Genomic DNA, 15,937 nt, shown 5'->3' with positions numbered 1-15,937 from the left:
TATTTGATACTATACAATCTCAAATACATTTTAAAACTCCTTGTGGACATTGGATAGTAGTTAACTGCCTTAAAAATGCTTATGCCCGAAAAATTCCTATACCTTTTCAAACACGCGTAGGTCAGCGTGGTGATATTGGATATTTAGAAAAACCAAAAATACCGAAAGAAAATCCTATGCTAAAATTTGAAAGCCAATTACATTTAAAACAACTACAATTAAAAACTATATGTACTACTCTAGAAGATATGAAAGAAAAATTACGATTAAATTATACAGAAAATCGTCTTAAATTTTGGGATAAAAACCAAGATTATGCTGAAATAAAACTAAAAGATGAAAATAAAATAATTAGAGTAAAACCCATGAGATATAATCCTACTGATAAAGATGAATTCAAAAAACAAATTAAAGAATTATTAGAAATTCCTTTAATAAGAGAAAGTAATTCTCCCCATTCTTCACCTACATTTATGGTAAGAAACCATGCTGAGATAATAAGAAATAAACCTAGAATGGTTGTTAATAATAAACAATTAAATAGTGAAACTGTATTTGATGGATACTTTTTACCACATAAAGAAACCCTTATAAATATGAGTAAAGAAAGAAAATATATTATAAGTTTGATTGTAAAAGTGGTTTTTGGCAAATTAAAATGCACCCTGATAGTATTAAATATATAGCATTTAGTACTCCTCAAGGACAATATGAATGGTTAGTTACGCCATTTGGATTAAAAAAAATGCCCCTCAAATATATCAAAGAAAAATGGATAAAATCTTTAAAGATGATCCTTTCTTATATGTATATGTCGATGACATATTAATAGCTTCAGATTCGATAGAAGAACATTTAGAACATTTAAATATATTCTCTGATTTGTGTTTAAAACATGGAATCGGATTATCAGAAAAGAAAGCAAAAATAGGACTAAAAGAAATTAAATTTTTAGGATTAGAAATAAATGGTGAAGGAATAAAAATGCAACCGCATATTTTGGAAAAAATACAAGAATTTCCTGATAAATTAGAAGATAAAAAATAATTGCAAAGATTTTTAGGAACATTAAATTATGCATCTGATTTTATTTGTAACTTAGCAGATAAAAGAAAGGAATTGCAAAAACTATTGAAGAAAAATAATAAATATGAATTTTTAGAAAATCATATTGCTTTAGTAAAGAAAATAAAAAAGTAATGTAAAAATTTACCTTCTTTAACTTTACCATCAGATGAAGATAATCTTATATTAGAAACTGATGCTTCTAAAGAAGTTTGGAGTGCCAGTTTTTAAAACAGAAAATAATTTATTATGTAGATATGCATCTGGAATGTTTTCGGATAGGGAAAAGAGATATCACATAAATGAAAAAGAATTACTTGCAGTAATAAGAGGTTGTCATAAATTTTATTACTTTTTTATTACCTAAGAAATTTAAGTTAAGAACTGATAATTCTCAAGTGAGAGCATTTATTAAAAATAATATTAAACCTTTGCCCCAAAATAAAAGATTAATTAGATGGAAAATGGCATTATCTGAATTTATGATTGAAATTGAACTAATAAAATCTGATGAGAATTGTCTCGCAGATTTTCTCACTAGAGATCAAATTAATAAGCAAACTATCCTCTTGGATAAGGTCTCAGAGTTATCTGAGAAAATTTCTCAATTGCAGACGTAATGGATATTGTGAATTATCAAGATCTAAATAAAGAAGTTTCTGAACTTCTTATCAAGCATGCCGAAAAAGACCAGAATACAGTCAGCCTTTAGGACAAGGTTGAAGAAATATTATATGATCTGTTCAAGAAAGATGGGACAGAAAATCTTCCCCCTTCACCGGGGCAAGAAGATTGTCAACATACTGAGAGTTTTGGATTAAATACTCTCAATGATGGAATATCCTTGAGACCGGATTTTAGCTGGAAACAGACATCTCAAAGGATACCCATATTAAATAATATAATTAATGAGCATCCGCTCGTCTCTGAATACAAAATTATATGCCTTGCAAAATACCGATACATATTATATGGATTTCACGGGGATTTATCCTCGGATAAATTGTGTGCAGGGATGTGATTGCAATTTTATTCAAAAGTGGTACAATTTTGGAGTAATCAATGCTATATATATGACTACTCCAACCTTTGCTAAAATTTCCAAGCTTCCACGATGGATTCAAGATGGAGTTAGGCACATCTACCAAAATAATCCTACTTATGGTCCTAAGGACACATTAATGCTTAAAATTATTTCCGCTGGACTAGACTTTGAAGACACTAATAGATATGATTCTTATCATCATATCAAAGTTATGAAATATGATGATTTGGAGATCAAGGTTTATCCTCAACGAAAGGAGTATGAATATTTTTTTGAAGAAAAAATATATTATCGAAGAGCACTTGGGTTGAGAATTGTTTTGCAAAATCTAGAAAATACACCCAAGCAAGGATTTCATACATATGGAGGAAATGGAGCATTTTCTTCAATAATGACTACATATGCTGGGAAGACTCCAGAAGCAGCTATAAATTATTTGAATTGGAAATACGCTTACTGGAAAGTAGCAGAATAAAATCCAGCAACAAAGCTATTAGGACTTTGTGCAAGATGAGGAAACACAAAAATAACACGTGTCCAGCCTGTACCATAAAAGAAGATAAAGACACGACATCAAGCAGTCAAAGTATGGAATAAGATGTAAGCACTTACGTCACACTCCTGGAATCCAAAATATGTTATTCACGTCCGTGGGATTCAAAGCAAAAGAAGTCCGTGGAAAAATCAATTGAAGTCTATCATTGAAGTCCACCAAATATCTATAAACATGCCAACGCCATGTAAAAGAGGTAGTTGAACTTGGAGTTGAAACTAGTGTTAGTAAGAAAGAATTAAGGGAAGCACTAGAGTTCTACTACCAATGGTCTTAAAATTTTCTCTCATGTATAGGAAATAAAGAGAGAGAGAGAGAGAGAGAGAGAGTAGTGTGCTAGGCTATCATCTTGTACCTAACTTTCTTTATTAATAAAAGAAATCTGAGTACGCTTAGAGGTGGGAAACGAAACTAAGCTATGCTACAAAACTTTAAAGCTGCCCTTAAAGGAAGTCACCCCAGTGGTTGGAGGCTGCAACGCCCAAGTAAGAAGTCCTCAAGGAGGTAGCCGGAGTTTTGGTGGTCAAAAATCAGATTTAAGGTATGGAAGCGTGTTGGACCCATTTCTTTTGTTAATAGGAAATCGTTAGTCTTGATATAGCTTGCACTCTATTCTCTTGTCAAAAAAAATTTATGGAAAATATTTCAAATCTGTTTAGTACTTTATCAATAAATATTATACATCCTGAATACAATTTAGAAATAAAAATATCTTTTGAATCAAGAACAATAAATATAGATATTATGTTAGCCAACCCAAGCTTAAATTATGTTTCCGCAAATTTGGGCACCCAAAATGGTATCAGAGCCCAAAAACCACTTTTACAATCAAACTTATAATATATTTTCTTTCTTTTACTCATATTTATAAGGGTTTCTTTATGTGGTAAAAAGTATCCATCAAATACGATTTTACTATTTAATTGTTTATAATTAACAACCATTCTAGGTTTATTTCTTACTATCTCAGCATGGTTTCTTACCATAAATGCAGGTGAAGAATGGGGAGAATTTCTTATTAAAGGAATTTCTAATAATTCTTTAATTTGTTTTTTGAATTCATCTTGATCAGTAGGATTATATCTCATGGGTTTTACTCTAATTATTTTATTTTCATCTTTGATTTATTTCAGCATAATCTTGGTTTTTATCCCAAAATTTAAGAGGATTTTCTGTATAATTTAATCGTAATTTTTTTTTTATATCTTCTAGAGAAAAACATATAGTTTTTAATTGTAGTTGTTTTAAATGTAATTGTCTTTCAAATTTTAGCGTACAAAATCCTTGCTTGGGTGTATTTTCTAGATTTTGCAAAACAATTCTCAACCCAAGTGCTCTTCGATAATGTATTTTTTCTTCAGAAAAATATTCATACTCCTTTCGTTGAGGATAAACCTTGATCTCCAAATCATCATATTTCAATTTCTTTTAGTCCTATTTTTGCTTTCTTTTCTGATAATCCGATTCCATGTTTTAAACACAAATCAGAGAATATATTTAAATGTTCTAATCGAACCACTATAAATCACTCGCATTTGTTATCTTTTTCCTTATTCTTTTTATTTTCAGAAGTGGATTTTTAGTTTGAATTTAATTATTGTTTTATCTCTTTAACTCCATATATATAACATGTATATGGGATAATTTCAGAAACCTCCCCAGAGGTTAGGCTTAATCTCACCTAGCATCGTTGTGGTTTCAAAATTAGCACTTAGCTCCCTTTAATTAACATTTTATGTAAATTTGTCAACCCTTGAGGCATATTATTTATCAATAAATAATGCAGTTTACATGAGAGAGACGAATTTACTTCCATATGTACCCTTATGATGTCCCTTATATGAAAAAAAATATCACAATTAATAGAAAATACAAAGAATGAAAAATGAGGAGGTGTAAGTGAACTAAGGCAAAATTTTAGCTTCAGGTTGCATAAAAACTGTTACTACAATAGCTATTTTCCTCTATCAAATTGTAATATAAAGGCAAGAACAGAGGAGCAAAAAAAACCACACAGGGCTATCAGCATTCTTGAAGATTGAAATAGGGAACTGGGAAAAGAACTTGATGCATGTTTCATGGCAAGTTGTACCACAAGAGGGCCGTCATACAATTCTCCAACATCTTTTACCAACAGGAATTGATATTGTGGTTGCAATAGGAAGGCGACAACAAGGATTTTGGAAAGTGAAAGAAATCCAAACAAGCTATATTTTTGCTACTCTAGATGCAATTAATTTCAGTGATATGAAGGCAATGAAGCTGATGAGATTTCTAGCCAACGCCGACGAGTCAATTCTACAATCAATAATGGAAGATGTGTGTAGAATGAAAGGCTGGAGCTACCAATATATGGTTCACCATGTTACTAATGATAAATCTTATTCTCCTAACTACATATGTTTTCATTCTCATTGTTCAACATTCTGATTGTTCAAACAATTGGATAGGCTTATGAAATGTAGGATTATCCTAACTCTATGTGTAGGACAAAAATGCAGTAGCAGGGTGTAATCAATTAGATTCTAATGCCTAAGAATGTTAAGTGACTCATCATGTGAAGAACTGCATACCTATGGCCTATCAATGTTTATAGGTGGTAATGAAGTAATGCATATATGTATCCGCATATATCCATCATTTATCAATTTAATGAGGCAAAAAGCAGTACATACAACATGACCATTACAGAAGCAATAAAAAGATCAATTTTGCTGTCCAATAGCACAAACCAACCTCTTTGTTCAATTAGCTAATAGAAAACAAAGTGCAAACCCAAATGCCACAAATAATCAAATAAAAGCCAACTATAGGAGAAGAATACTATTGAGGATAACCTTGTTATTATAGCGTTGTTATCAAAATATCAAGGATATATTACATAGTCTTATAAGCAGCAATCCATGACAAAAGCAAATAACCACTTAAAAGATGGATAGGATTGCAGATATTTACTAAACATCATAGCAATGTTAGGCCACATTGCAATCCAATTTAGTCTATAACACCATCTACAACTAATTGTTTAGATGGTGAAAATTGCAATGTCAACAAGCCACATAGTCGGGTGTATCTGCATGCACAAAAGATACAAGTTGTGCAAGAAATTTACAGCAATATCATAGTCCAGCACTTAGGCAAAAGCATTACTATTAGATTCAAAAAGCCAAAACCTGAATTTACCATATAGTTACTACTACTTTCCTCTATTAATAGGAAAAGGAAACAATACTACTTAGAACCTCAAACTAAAGCTACTACTTATGCTCTGAAAGGCCACAACTATAGCAGTGTTAATGCTCACGAAAGTTTCAAATTGTGAGCCTCCAGTGGGAATAGCTCTAAAACCTATCACAGCTTAATTTTCTGATGGACATGGTACAATTGCACGCCTTTTCCATTGTTATTCAATGCAGTAGTCATATTTTTCTTTACAGGTCTTCCTCTCTAAAATGAATATTCAAACCATTTAGATGTTATGCATATTGTAAAAACACTCAAATTTTAGAATCAAAGTTGTGCTTACCTTTTTTGTTGCACCACTTGAACTAGCCTCTACATTAACTTGTATATTCAGTGAAGTTGGTTGACTAGGAGGACTGGGATTACTTCCTTGACATGATACAACAATTGGCACACTTCCTTGTGCAAGCTCTTATTGAAACATGTCACTGACAAATCGCTTAACATTTAGATGAGGCATGCAAAGATTTAAACATATTGAATGGTAGTTGCAGCATTTATTACCCAAACTCTAACTCCTGATAAGCCTGTGTTAGCTGTGCCTCTGCTTGGTTTTTCCTCTTCTAGTAGCAGTCTACAATGAAAATTAGTGTCTTATTTATCATTTATACATGTCAAAATGCATATTATATTAATATGTCATGCATGATTCTGATATGTAGAGTTGCTGGAATTTGCAATCACATGCCCTCCTTTGCATGTCCTTTTGTTATGACCAAATTGCAGACACTTAGAACATTTAAGAGTAGCTGATCTCCTTGTTAAAGAGTGAAGAGCAGTTTCATTAGGACCCCTTCTTCGATTTCTTCTTGGTCTACTTGGTGCCTTTTTAATGATTGGTGGCTCAACTGTTGCAGGCGTAACTTCTTCAATTGGAGGCCAATTTTTCTCATGAGGAATAGGCATGAGCATTGATGAGTATGCGTTCTTGTACTTCTCAAAGCCAAATGCTGCATCACAGTAGTTGTTTAGGTTATCCCTCCTATACATTATTCCCAGTGTAGCATGCTTGCATGGCATTCTAGTGATTTGAAAGGCCCCACAATCACATGTTCTCTCTTGTAGTTTAACTATGTATATCCTGTCCAGATTACACTTCAAAGATGAACTCACTAGCCATCATCAATTGACATTTTCGAGCTTTTTCAGCAATGTCTTTTAGCTTCTTGAGCACCTTTGGGGTAACATTTGTGGACAATGTGCATGCTCCTTCATACCTCTTGTGAAGTTTCCTTATTACCTTGCTCCTCAACCCATCAATAAGTGTCAATATAGGTGCTCCTCTGAGCTTTCTGACCCAAGAATTAAATGATTCGGTGAAGTTGTTTGTGACATGGTCAAGTTGACTTTGAAATCTAGTTCAAGTACCTCCAAGCTTTAATGTTCAGGTCTTTAATCCTTTCCATGGCCTCATTGTGCCCCATTACATCAAAACTTTTTGCTACTTGCCAAAAATAGGTTCTGAGAAGTAAACCAGGGGGCTGAATCTTGAAATTATTATATGTGTGCTAGCAACAATATCTTGCTTCTATAGATGGTACTTATTCTTCATAAGCAATGTTTAATCTCTACCAACAAAGACATCAATGAGTTATTACATGCTAGTTATTAATGTAAGCAATGAAGAAAAGGCAGAATATGATGGAAAAAATACTCAATGTACCTTCTGCCTATCACTTATGAAAGTCAATGGGATATCATTGCCAAAAGGTCCAAAATGCTCATGAAAGTACTAGAAAAACCAGTTCCAACTGGCTTTGTTCTTGTGACGGCCCCACCTCCCCCTAAGGCGAACCAAAAGGTTCGGCGGACCGCCTGCCCAACTCTCGCCGAGACTCACTACAGCCCTCAAATAAATATGAAAAAACATAAGACCACAAGAACAAGTGTAACAATAATTCCAAACTTAAAACATATACTTATATACATTTCTATCTCAAAAGTAGTACAAACACAAATGTACAAAGGTTTTTAATTCTTCATACATCCAACCCTTGCCAAGCGCTAGGGCGAGAACCATTATAAAAATTCAAAAGAACTAGACTAGACTAGTCTGTATAGATCTCTTGTCCTTGCTCGCATCCCCTGTGTTGACCTTGGTCGATCAATCCTTGGTTTTGATGATTAACAAACCAAAATGTAGATTTGGGCTAATGTTTTTATGTGAGTAATTTGTTAGAACAGATTCTTGTGGCATAAAAGAAGAAGCAAAAACAGGGCACTCATGTCGGACGCTATCGGACGTCCGAAAGGATGAAGAACATCAAGAAGGAAACTCTGTCGGACGCTCGTGAGGAAGCATCGGACGTCCGGAAGGATCGGACGCACGCCTCGGACGCACATCGATCGCATCGGACGTCCGAGAAATTTCGCAAAGATTTGATGACTCTCTGCCTACGTTCGGACGCAGGGTTCGGACGTCCGACAGGTGGTTCGGACGTCCGACAGGCCAACGGCTAGTTTTGACAGCATTTAATATTTGACCGTTGGAGAGCCTTTTGGAGCCATTTCTCACCTTCTATAAAGACCCCAAAGCACAAGAAGACAAGAGACTTTTGCCAACACAAAATACAAGCTTACAAGTGAGATTTTTGAGTAGAAAGATTCTTTGTTGGTTGTATAAGGGGTTGGGAAAGTTGGGTTGTGAGGTTGCTCAAGTGAAGGTTATTCTCTAAGAGGAGTAAAACCTTGGTGAAGGTGAACCTATCACTTGAAGTGGTAAAACCTTGGTGAAAGTCGCCTCATTTGTGTAAAATAGTTCTTAATTGGGTGAGTGATCTTTCAAGTGTAGGTTGTTGAGGGTTAACTAGAATAGTTGTAAAACTCCTTGGCTCAACCAAAGTGTGTTTGGGGTGAGGAAGGAGTGAACCTTCACTTGTACATCTTGGTTAGCATCGCCATCAATTGAAGAGGCTATTGGATTGATATTTGGTTTGCATTTCTTATCTTTTCTCTTTAATTAAGTTTTCTTTATTGTGCTTAAATTTGATATATCTTTGTGCATCATTGTGAATTTGTTTGTACTCATTGGGTTGCACCGGGCACTAACAATTGGTATCAGAGCTTGGTCTCTTTTGATCAAGCTTAACCGCTTAGAGTAAAGATCATGGCAACCATAAAAGTTTCTTTTTTAGAAGGGCAATCTATTGATAGACCACCTATGTTTAATGGTTCTCATTTTAGCATGTGGAAACAAAGAATGATGATTTTCTTACAATCCGTTTATATTGAATTATGGTATGTGGTAGAAGATGGTCCTTATGAAGCTAAAATAGTTGACTCCACCACCAATTTGAGTAGATTAAAGACTAGACAAGAATTGAATGAAAAAGACAAGAGATACCTTTCTTTGAATGCCAAGGCCATGTGTATATTGTACAATGCATTAGATGTAAATGAATCTAGTAGGATTAAAGGTTGTAAATCTGCTAAAGATATTTGGGATAAATTGTGTGTATTTCATGAAGGTAACCAAGAGTTTAAAGAACAAAAGAAATCTTTGCTTGTTTCTCAATATGAATTTTTCAAAATGCATCCTCTTGAAAATGTTGATAAGATGTGTAGTAGATTTTGTGACATTATTGAAGATCTTAAATTGCTTGGAAAAGAATATTCTTTGGGTGAGAAAAATAGAAAGATTTTGAATGCCTTGCCAAAAGAATGGGAAAACAAAATAAATGCTATAGAAGAGGCAAAGGATTTAAATTCTATGTCCATTGAATCTCTTGTGAATTCCCTAACCTCTTATGAATTAAAACTGAAACTCAAAGTGCAAGAGGAAGAAAATGCAAGAATGTATATGAGAGGCATAGCTTTTAAAGCATCTCAAGTGGGGGATAACCCATCCTTCATGGGTAATGAAATCATGGAAGTGGACAATGATATAACTCCTCACATCAAAAGTTTCAAGAAGATCTTCAACAAGAGATGTTCAAGAGGAGATTGCAAAGTTACATGGGATGAATGCAATTCAAAAAGAGAAAAAGAAGAGTTGGCCCAAAGAGCACTAATGGCCGTTGGAGAAGATGAGGTAAGTTCTTATCACTCTTCTTGTGATGAAGATAATGAAGATGATGATGTGAAAATTCTTATGATTAAAATGCATAAAAGTTTGAGAAAATCTTATGCTAAAAATAAAGATTTGAAAACAAAAATAAATGATTTGTTGGAAGAAAACTCCAAACTTTTTCAAGAAAAAAAATGTTTTGAAAAGGAAGTTGGAAGAGACAACAAAGTTTTATGAAAAAATGTTGGAGGAACAAAATTTGTTAAAGAAAAGAATTAATGACTTGAACGAGTTTCTCCAAAATGAAAAACAAAAGTTTTCTCAAACAAAAGAAAGCAAATCTTTTCAAGGCACAAATAAGTTTGTTATGATAAGAAGTAAGAAAATTAGTTGCATTAAATCCACCTATGTGCAAAATACTTCTATCATGTGTCACTTTTGTTGCAAATTTGGACATATGCAAAATGATTGCTATGTAAAGAAAAATATGAGAAAAGGCATGAAATCCATGTGGATTGCTAGATCATGTCGTATTAACTCCCAAGGACCCTATAAAGAAATGGTACCAAATGAAATTTCTCATATTTAGGCACATCATGATGATTTGATCCAAGAAGTGCTATATGGTTGTAAGTACAATTGAAAATTTTGATATTCAATATGGTCTTGATTTGAAAAATAAAGGGGGAGTTTGTTTTTGATTGATGTCAAAAGGGGGAGTAGGATTTATTGAAATTTCTTTGTATGTTGGCACTTTCTAAGGGGGAGCTTTATTTGAACTTATTTGATAAAAGAAATCTTCATTTTGTTTGTCATCATCAAAAAGGGGGAGATTGTTGACCTTGGTCGATCAATCCTTGGTTTTGATGATTAACAAACCAAAATGTAGATTTGGGCTAATGTTTTTATGTGAGTAATTTGTTAGAACAGATTCTTGTGGCATAAAAGAAGAAGCAAAAACAGGGCACTCATGTCGGACGCTATCGGACGTCCGAAAGGATGAAGAACATCAAGAAGGAAACTCTGTCGGACGCTCGTGAGGAAGCATCGGACGTCCGGAAGGATCGGACGCACGCCTCGGACGCACATCGATCGCATCGGACGTCCGAGAAATTTCGCAAAGATTTGATGACTCTCTGCCTACGTTCGGACGCAGGGTTCGGACGTCCGACAGGTGGTTCGGACGTCCGACAGGCCAACGGCTAGTTTTGACAGCATTTAATATTTGACCGTTGGAGAGCCTTTTGGAGCCATTTCTCACCTTCTATAAAGACCCCAAAGCACAAGAAGACAAGAGACTTTTGCCAACACAAAATACAAGCTTACAAGTGAGATTTTTGAGTAGAAAGATTCTTTGTTGGTTGTATAAGGGGTTGGGAAAGTTGGGTTGTGAGGTTGCTCAAGTGAAGGTTATTCTCTAAGAGGAGTAAAACCTTGGTGAAGGTGAACCTATCACTTGAAGTGGTAAAACCTTGGTGAAGGTCGCCTCATTTGTGTAAAATAGTTCTTAATTGGGTGAGTGATCTTTCAAGTGTAGGTTGTTGAGAGTTAACTAGAATAGTTGTAAAACTCCTTGGCTCAACCAAAGTGTGTTTGGGGTGAGGAAGGAGTGAACCTTCACTTGTACATCTTGGTTAGCATCGCCATCAATTGAAGAGGCTATTGGATTGATATTTGGTTTGCATTTCTTATCTTTTCTCTTTAATTAAGTTTTCTTTATTGTGCTTAAATTTGATATATTTTTGTGCATCATTGTGAATTTGTTTGTACTCATTGGGTTGCACCGGGCACTAACACCCTGCTAAGGAAAACAAAAACTAACAGAATGAGCTAAAAGTTCAGTGAGGTTCCAGACACATAATCAACTTAAACAATGACATTAATCATGTAATAACAAGTAATCCAGGAAACATTTACAATATGAAACAATGATAACACATTCATTAAAAGGATACATGCTCACATTGAGCTCTTCGTTCATTCATTCTCCTTTCATTTTCTCATTCCTCCAATATTTAAATTTTCATTTGTAATTGAAAACCTCCTTTCGTTCATTCATTTCATTTCTCCCCCTTCTGGACATTGGCCAGACTCCACCTGACAACATGGTAATACTTGAGTATACCAAACTTTCACCCAGGGTCACTAAATCGCTCGACCAAGTCCACTTCTGGCTCGAGTCGACCGGCAACGAAGGGCAAGGACTCAGTTCAGCCAAAAGACTTATATTCATGCACAACTAACATTTAATCACTTAAATATTGAAAATTTCACATTTCATTTAGATCGAGTACGATAAAGTAAACACTCGCCTAGCAAAATTCATTTTTAACAAACATTTTTCATTTAATCAAATATCCACAACAACTCATATAGTTAATGGAAACATAGCAAACAAAGAACACTTACCTATTTAAGCAAAAGAACGTCCAAAGTATTCTTCCGGATAACACTCTCAATCACCAAGGAACCCTAAGAGTAACCAAGAGAACACGTCATGCTTCAACCATCAATGATTTAGGTGATTCAAAGAAATCCGAATACCTACTAGTACAAAGTATAAGTATAGTTTTGGAAGTGAAAAGAGTACATTTAAACCAAAGGACATGAGTAAAATATTTGTAAAACTTATGCTCGCTCCTAAAACTTTGAAATCTCCATTTGAGTCGAAGTGACAAAGAAAACGTATTTCTATTAGTCGTAAATTTCATTTTTCCAAGGGTACAAGTTTCGGCCAGATTTTAACTTATATACCTCTAATAAAGAAGACTTGAATACCTTAGATGATTCAAGTTGGTTTTATCCTCAACCCTTACTCAAGTCGTGAGTACATCTACCTAGCTCTCGAGGGCAAATTTGGGCAGCACGCTGTATTTACCTATTTTCCAACCATTTATAGCTTCATTCTTTTCCTCAATTAGTCCCAAATTCACACACAGATAATCCCATTACAATAGCCGTTCAATAGGCTCAACGTCATACAATTACAAAACCATGCTACAGAAATGACCGGAAATAAGGTTTAAGGCAAAAAGAAAAAAAACAAGTTCGACGTCTCTTAGCGTATCGGTCAAAGCTATGCTTATCAGATTGGGGTGTAATTTATATCATTTCGAAGCTAAGATAGGGGGCTACAACTTTGATGAAGCCCACTTAACCCAGTTCATAGTGTATCCGGGTCAAATTTTCAAATTACAGAACTAGAATCTCACCAATAGGCCAGTTAACCGTACTATATTCAAATGACAATAACTCAGGCTACCAAAGTCCGATTGAGGTGTTTTTAGGGGTGCTAGAAAGCTAAAACATAGCACTACAACTTCTGTGTTTTGGTCAAATGCTAATTCAGTACGGATCAGGGTGAAAAAATGCGGTCAGATTGGTGAAATGTCAAAACTGTCCACAGAGCTCTACCTATGGCAGTCAAGGGTATTTTTGTTGTTTCATGTGATACAGTGTCTGGATTGAGCTGAAATTTTACAGGCAGCTATAAAACATCATTCCCTACAACTTTTATGTTTTGTACTAAGCCTAATTTGACCTCCATCATGGTCAAACAAAACCGGTCAGAACAAGGTCACATGAATACTCCAATCTGGAATTTGGTGAATTCAATGGGTAAACTTCACATTTCTAGCTTAAACCACTACAACAACCTTCTATACAAGATTATATACACCCTATACCATCCAAACAACAAGAATTATAAGTGAACCATTCAAAACCCTAACTCAAAATGCACCACTACAATCATCAAAATCACTTAGATTAGGCATCACAAAACAAGAATACAAGTTACTACATAACTCAAACAAGACTAAGGGAAAGGGAGAGGATGGTTAGCCATAATACTTCAATAAAAGGGCTTGCAAGAGATATCTTTCACCTCTCCTTGTGAAATTTAACTCCCTAAGCTTCCTAAGCTCTCAATTTATGAGTTAAACGATTTAGTTTTCTTGTTTTCTCACTCAATCAAGCCCAACTCAAGATGGAATTGAAGTTCTCTTTCTCTTGTTTTTCTCCCTCTCTCTCACAACTGGTATGGCGGAATAAAGAGCAATTTGAGTGGTTTTTTGGTGATAAATATGGAAGAAATTAGTTGGTCAACAGCCTATGGATAACCGCCACTTGTCGCTTGGAGATTAACCTTCAAATTTTTTTCTTTTCCCTTGTTTTTTTGGTCAACATTTTCGGCCAACCTAAGCTGAGTATGGGGCTGATATTTTGCACTAATATCAATGAGGTTTTCTAGTAGGAAAGTAGTGGTCAAATGGTGTGTTCAATCTGTAGTGAACGATACGCGTCGGTTCGAGCCGATTTTCCTTAAATCGCATATACTAGGGTTTTATCTTATAATTCACTAACTTATTCTTATCACTTCTAATCACATATCTAATATCATCTAAAACTCACTCTTAATCACCAAATTTGATACACATTCCGTACTGAATAGTCACACTATGAAAAGGCGTAAAAATCCTAATTTGTGATAACTTGAAAACGAAAAGGAAAACCCTTAATTCTATGTTCATTTGCACTTATTGTGGGGTGATTGGGTAGTAAGGCTATTATAAAGTAATAATTTCCTAATAAAAGGGGATTTTTAAGGAAAGTATCAGGAATTTTACAAGTCCTCACAGTTCTCACATTCAACAACTGCATAAACAATTGAAAGGATGCTGTTGTTTCCATCTAATGTCACAGCTATCAAGAGAACACCACCAAGCATGCCTTTCAGATGATAACCATCAAAGCTTACAAAAGGCCTACAACCAACCAAGAAGCCATCTTTTTGTGCCTTGAAACTGATGAACATTATAAGAAACCTTGGTTCCATTAATAAATTAGGCCTATCATAGTGGATTTTCACAATAGTCTCAGGGTTGTTTTGCCTAAAAAACTCAGCATATTTTGATAGCTTGCTATAGGATTTTGCATGTGATCCTTGAACAATCTCTAAAGCTCTCTTATTAGCTCTATACACTTGGTTCTTACTTGGTTCAACACCAAATTTCAGCATCTCAGAAATTACTCCCTTAGTTGTGATATTAGGATGCTCTCTCAACACATCAACTAATTTCATTGTAATCCAGCCAGAGGTTGCTTCATTATTCTTTTTATTCATTACACATCTGTGCTCAGGATTGTAAGATTTCATCATGAATGTGATAGAGTCAGCAATTGGAGATGCATGTATTCTCCAATTGTAGCCTTGTGCACCACATTTGGCAATCACTCTGGTTATTTCATTCTTCAATCTCACTAATGGAAAGCCTTTTTGTATGACGTAGTCTTTTAGAGCAGCCCTAAAGGCATCAACATCAATAAAAGCATCCCCTTCTGAAATTTGATTTCATTTCTAGGATTATAAGTCCACATTTTGGACTTCATTACAGCTTTCATATAATCTAGTTCTTCATCAGATTCAGTATCGACCACAACACCTCCATCTTCATTTCCTTTGAAATCTGAAAAGTCTGCATCACTATTGTCTTCAAAAGAAAGTGAAGCATCATCATCACCTTGAATGTCATATGACTCATTCTTCAAATCATATGTCTAAGAGTCATCAAAACCTGAATCGCAGTCCCTATATTCATCCCTATTGGCTAACCATGTCATTCAAATGTACCACTGCATTATCTTGTATTCCTAAGTTCTCTTGGTCAGCCCCATGATTATTTCCTTCTATGTTGTTAACTTCGGGAGGGGCAACTATGTCTATTTCCAACAAGTGAAGGTTAATAACAAGGTCATTTTCATGTGGTTTGAACATTTCCAACACTGACTTATCATCAATGATGTCCAAGAACCCAAACCTCTAGGGATTACAGACCGTATATGCAGTAGCATGTTTAGATTTCTAGGAAACTGATTTAATACCTTTTCATCAACATCATTAAGCAGTTCAATATAAGATTAGTTATCAGGGTCGACATTAGGAATTTTGCATTTTCTCCCCATATTATGGATAACAATATCATGTACGATGATAAATCCCATCTTATATTTAATATAAATATTT

The 15,937-nt window shown here is 34.6% G+C and overlaps 1 protein-coding gene across 1 annotated transcript; it reads right to left on the bottom strand.

The window, feature by feature from the left end:
• Positions 1-14,536: 14,536 nt before the first annotated feature.
• LOC113693232 (uncharacterized) lies at positions 14,537-15,688 on the bottom strand. Its single transcript, XM_027211797.1, has 3 exons — positions 15,545-15,688; positions 15,357-15,456; positions 14,537-15,252 (listed from the first exon to the last, which is right to left on the bottom strand). The coding sequence occupies exons 1-3, from the start codon at positions 15,686-15,688 to the stop codon at positions 14,537-14,539; spliced, it is 960 nt and encodes a 319-aa protein (XP_027067598.1).
• Between the last annotated feature and the right edge of the window lie 249 nt (positions 15,689-15,937).

The sequence above is a fragment of the Coffea arabica genome, chromosome 5c (assembly GCF_036785885.1).
Source record: "Coffea arabica cultivar ET-39 chromosome 5c, Coffea Arabica ET-39 HiFi, whole genome shotgun sequence".
Lineage (NCBI taxonomy): Eukaryota > Viridiplantae > Streptophyta > Magnoliopsida > Gentianales > Rubiaceae > Coffea > Coffea arabica.
Note: the sequence above shows the minus strand (reverse complement) of the source record. Positions and strands in the feature narration are given on the sequence as shown.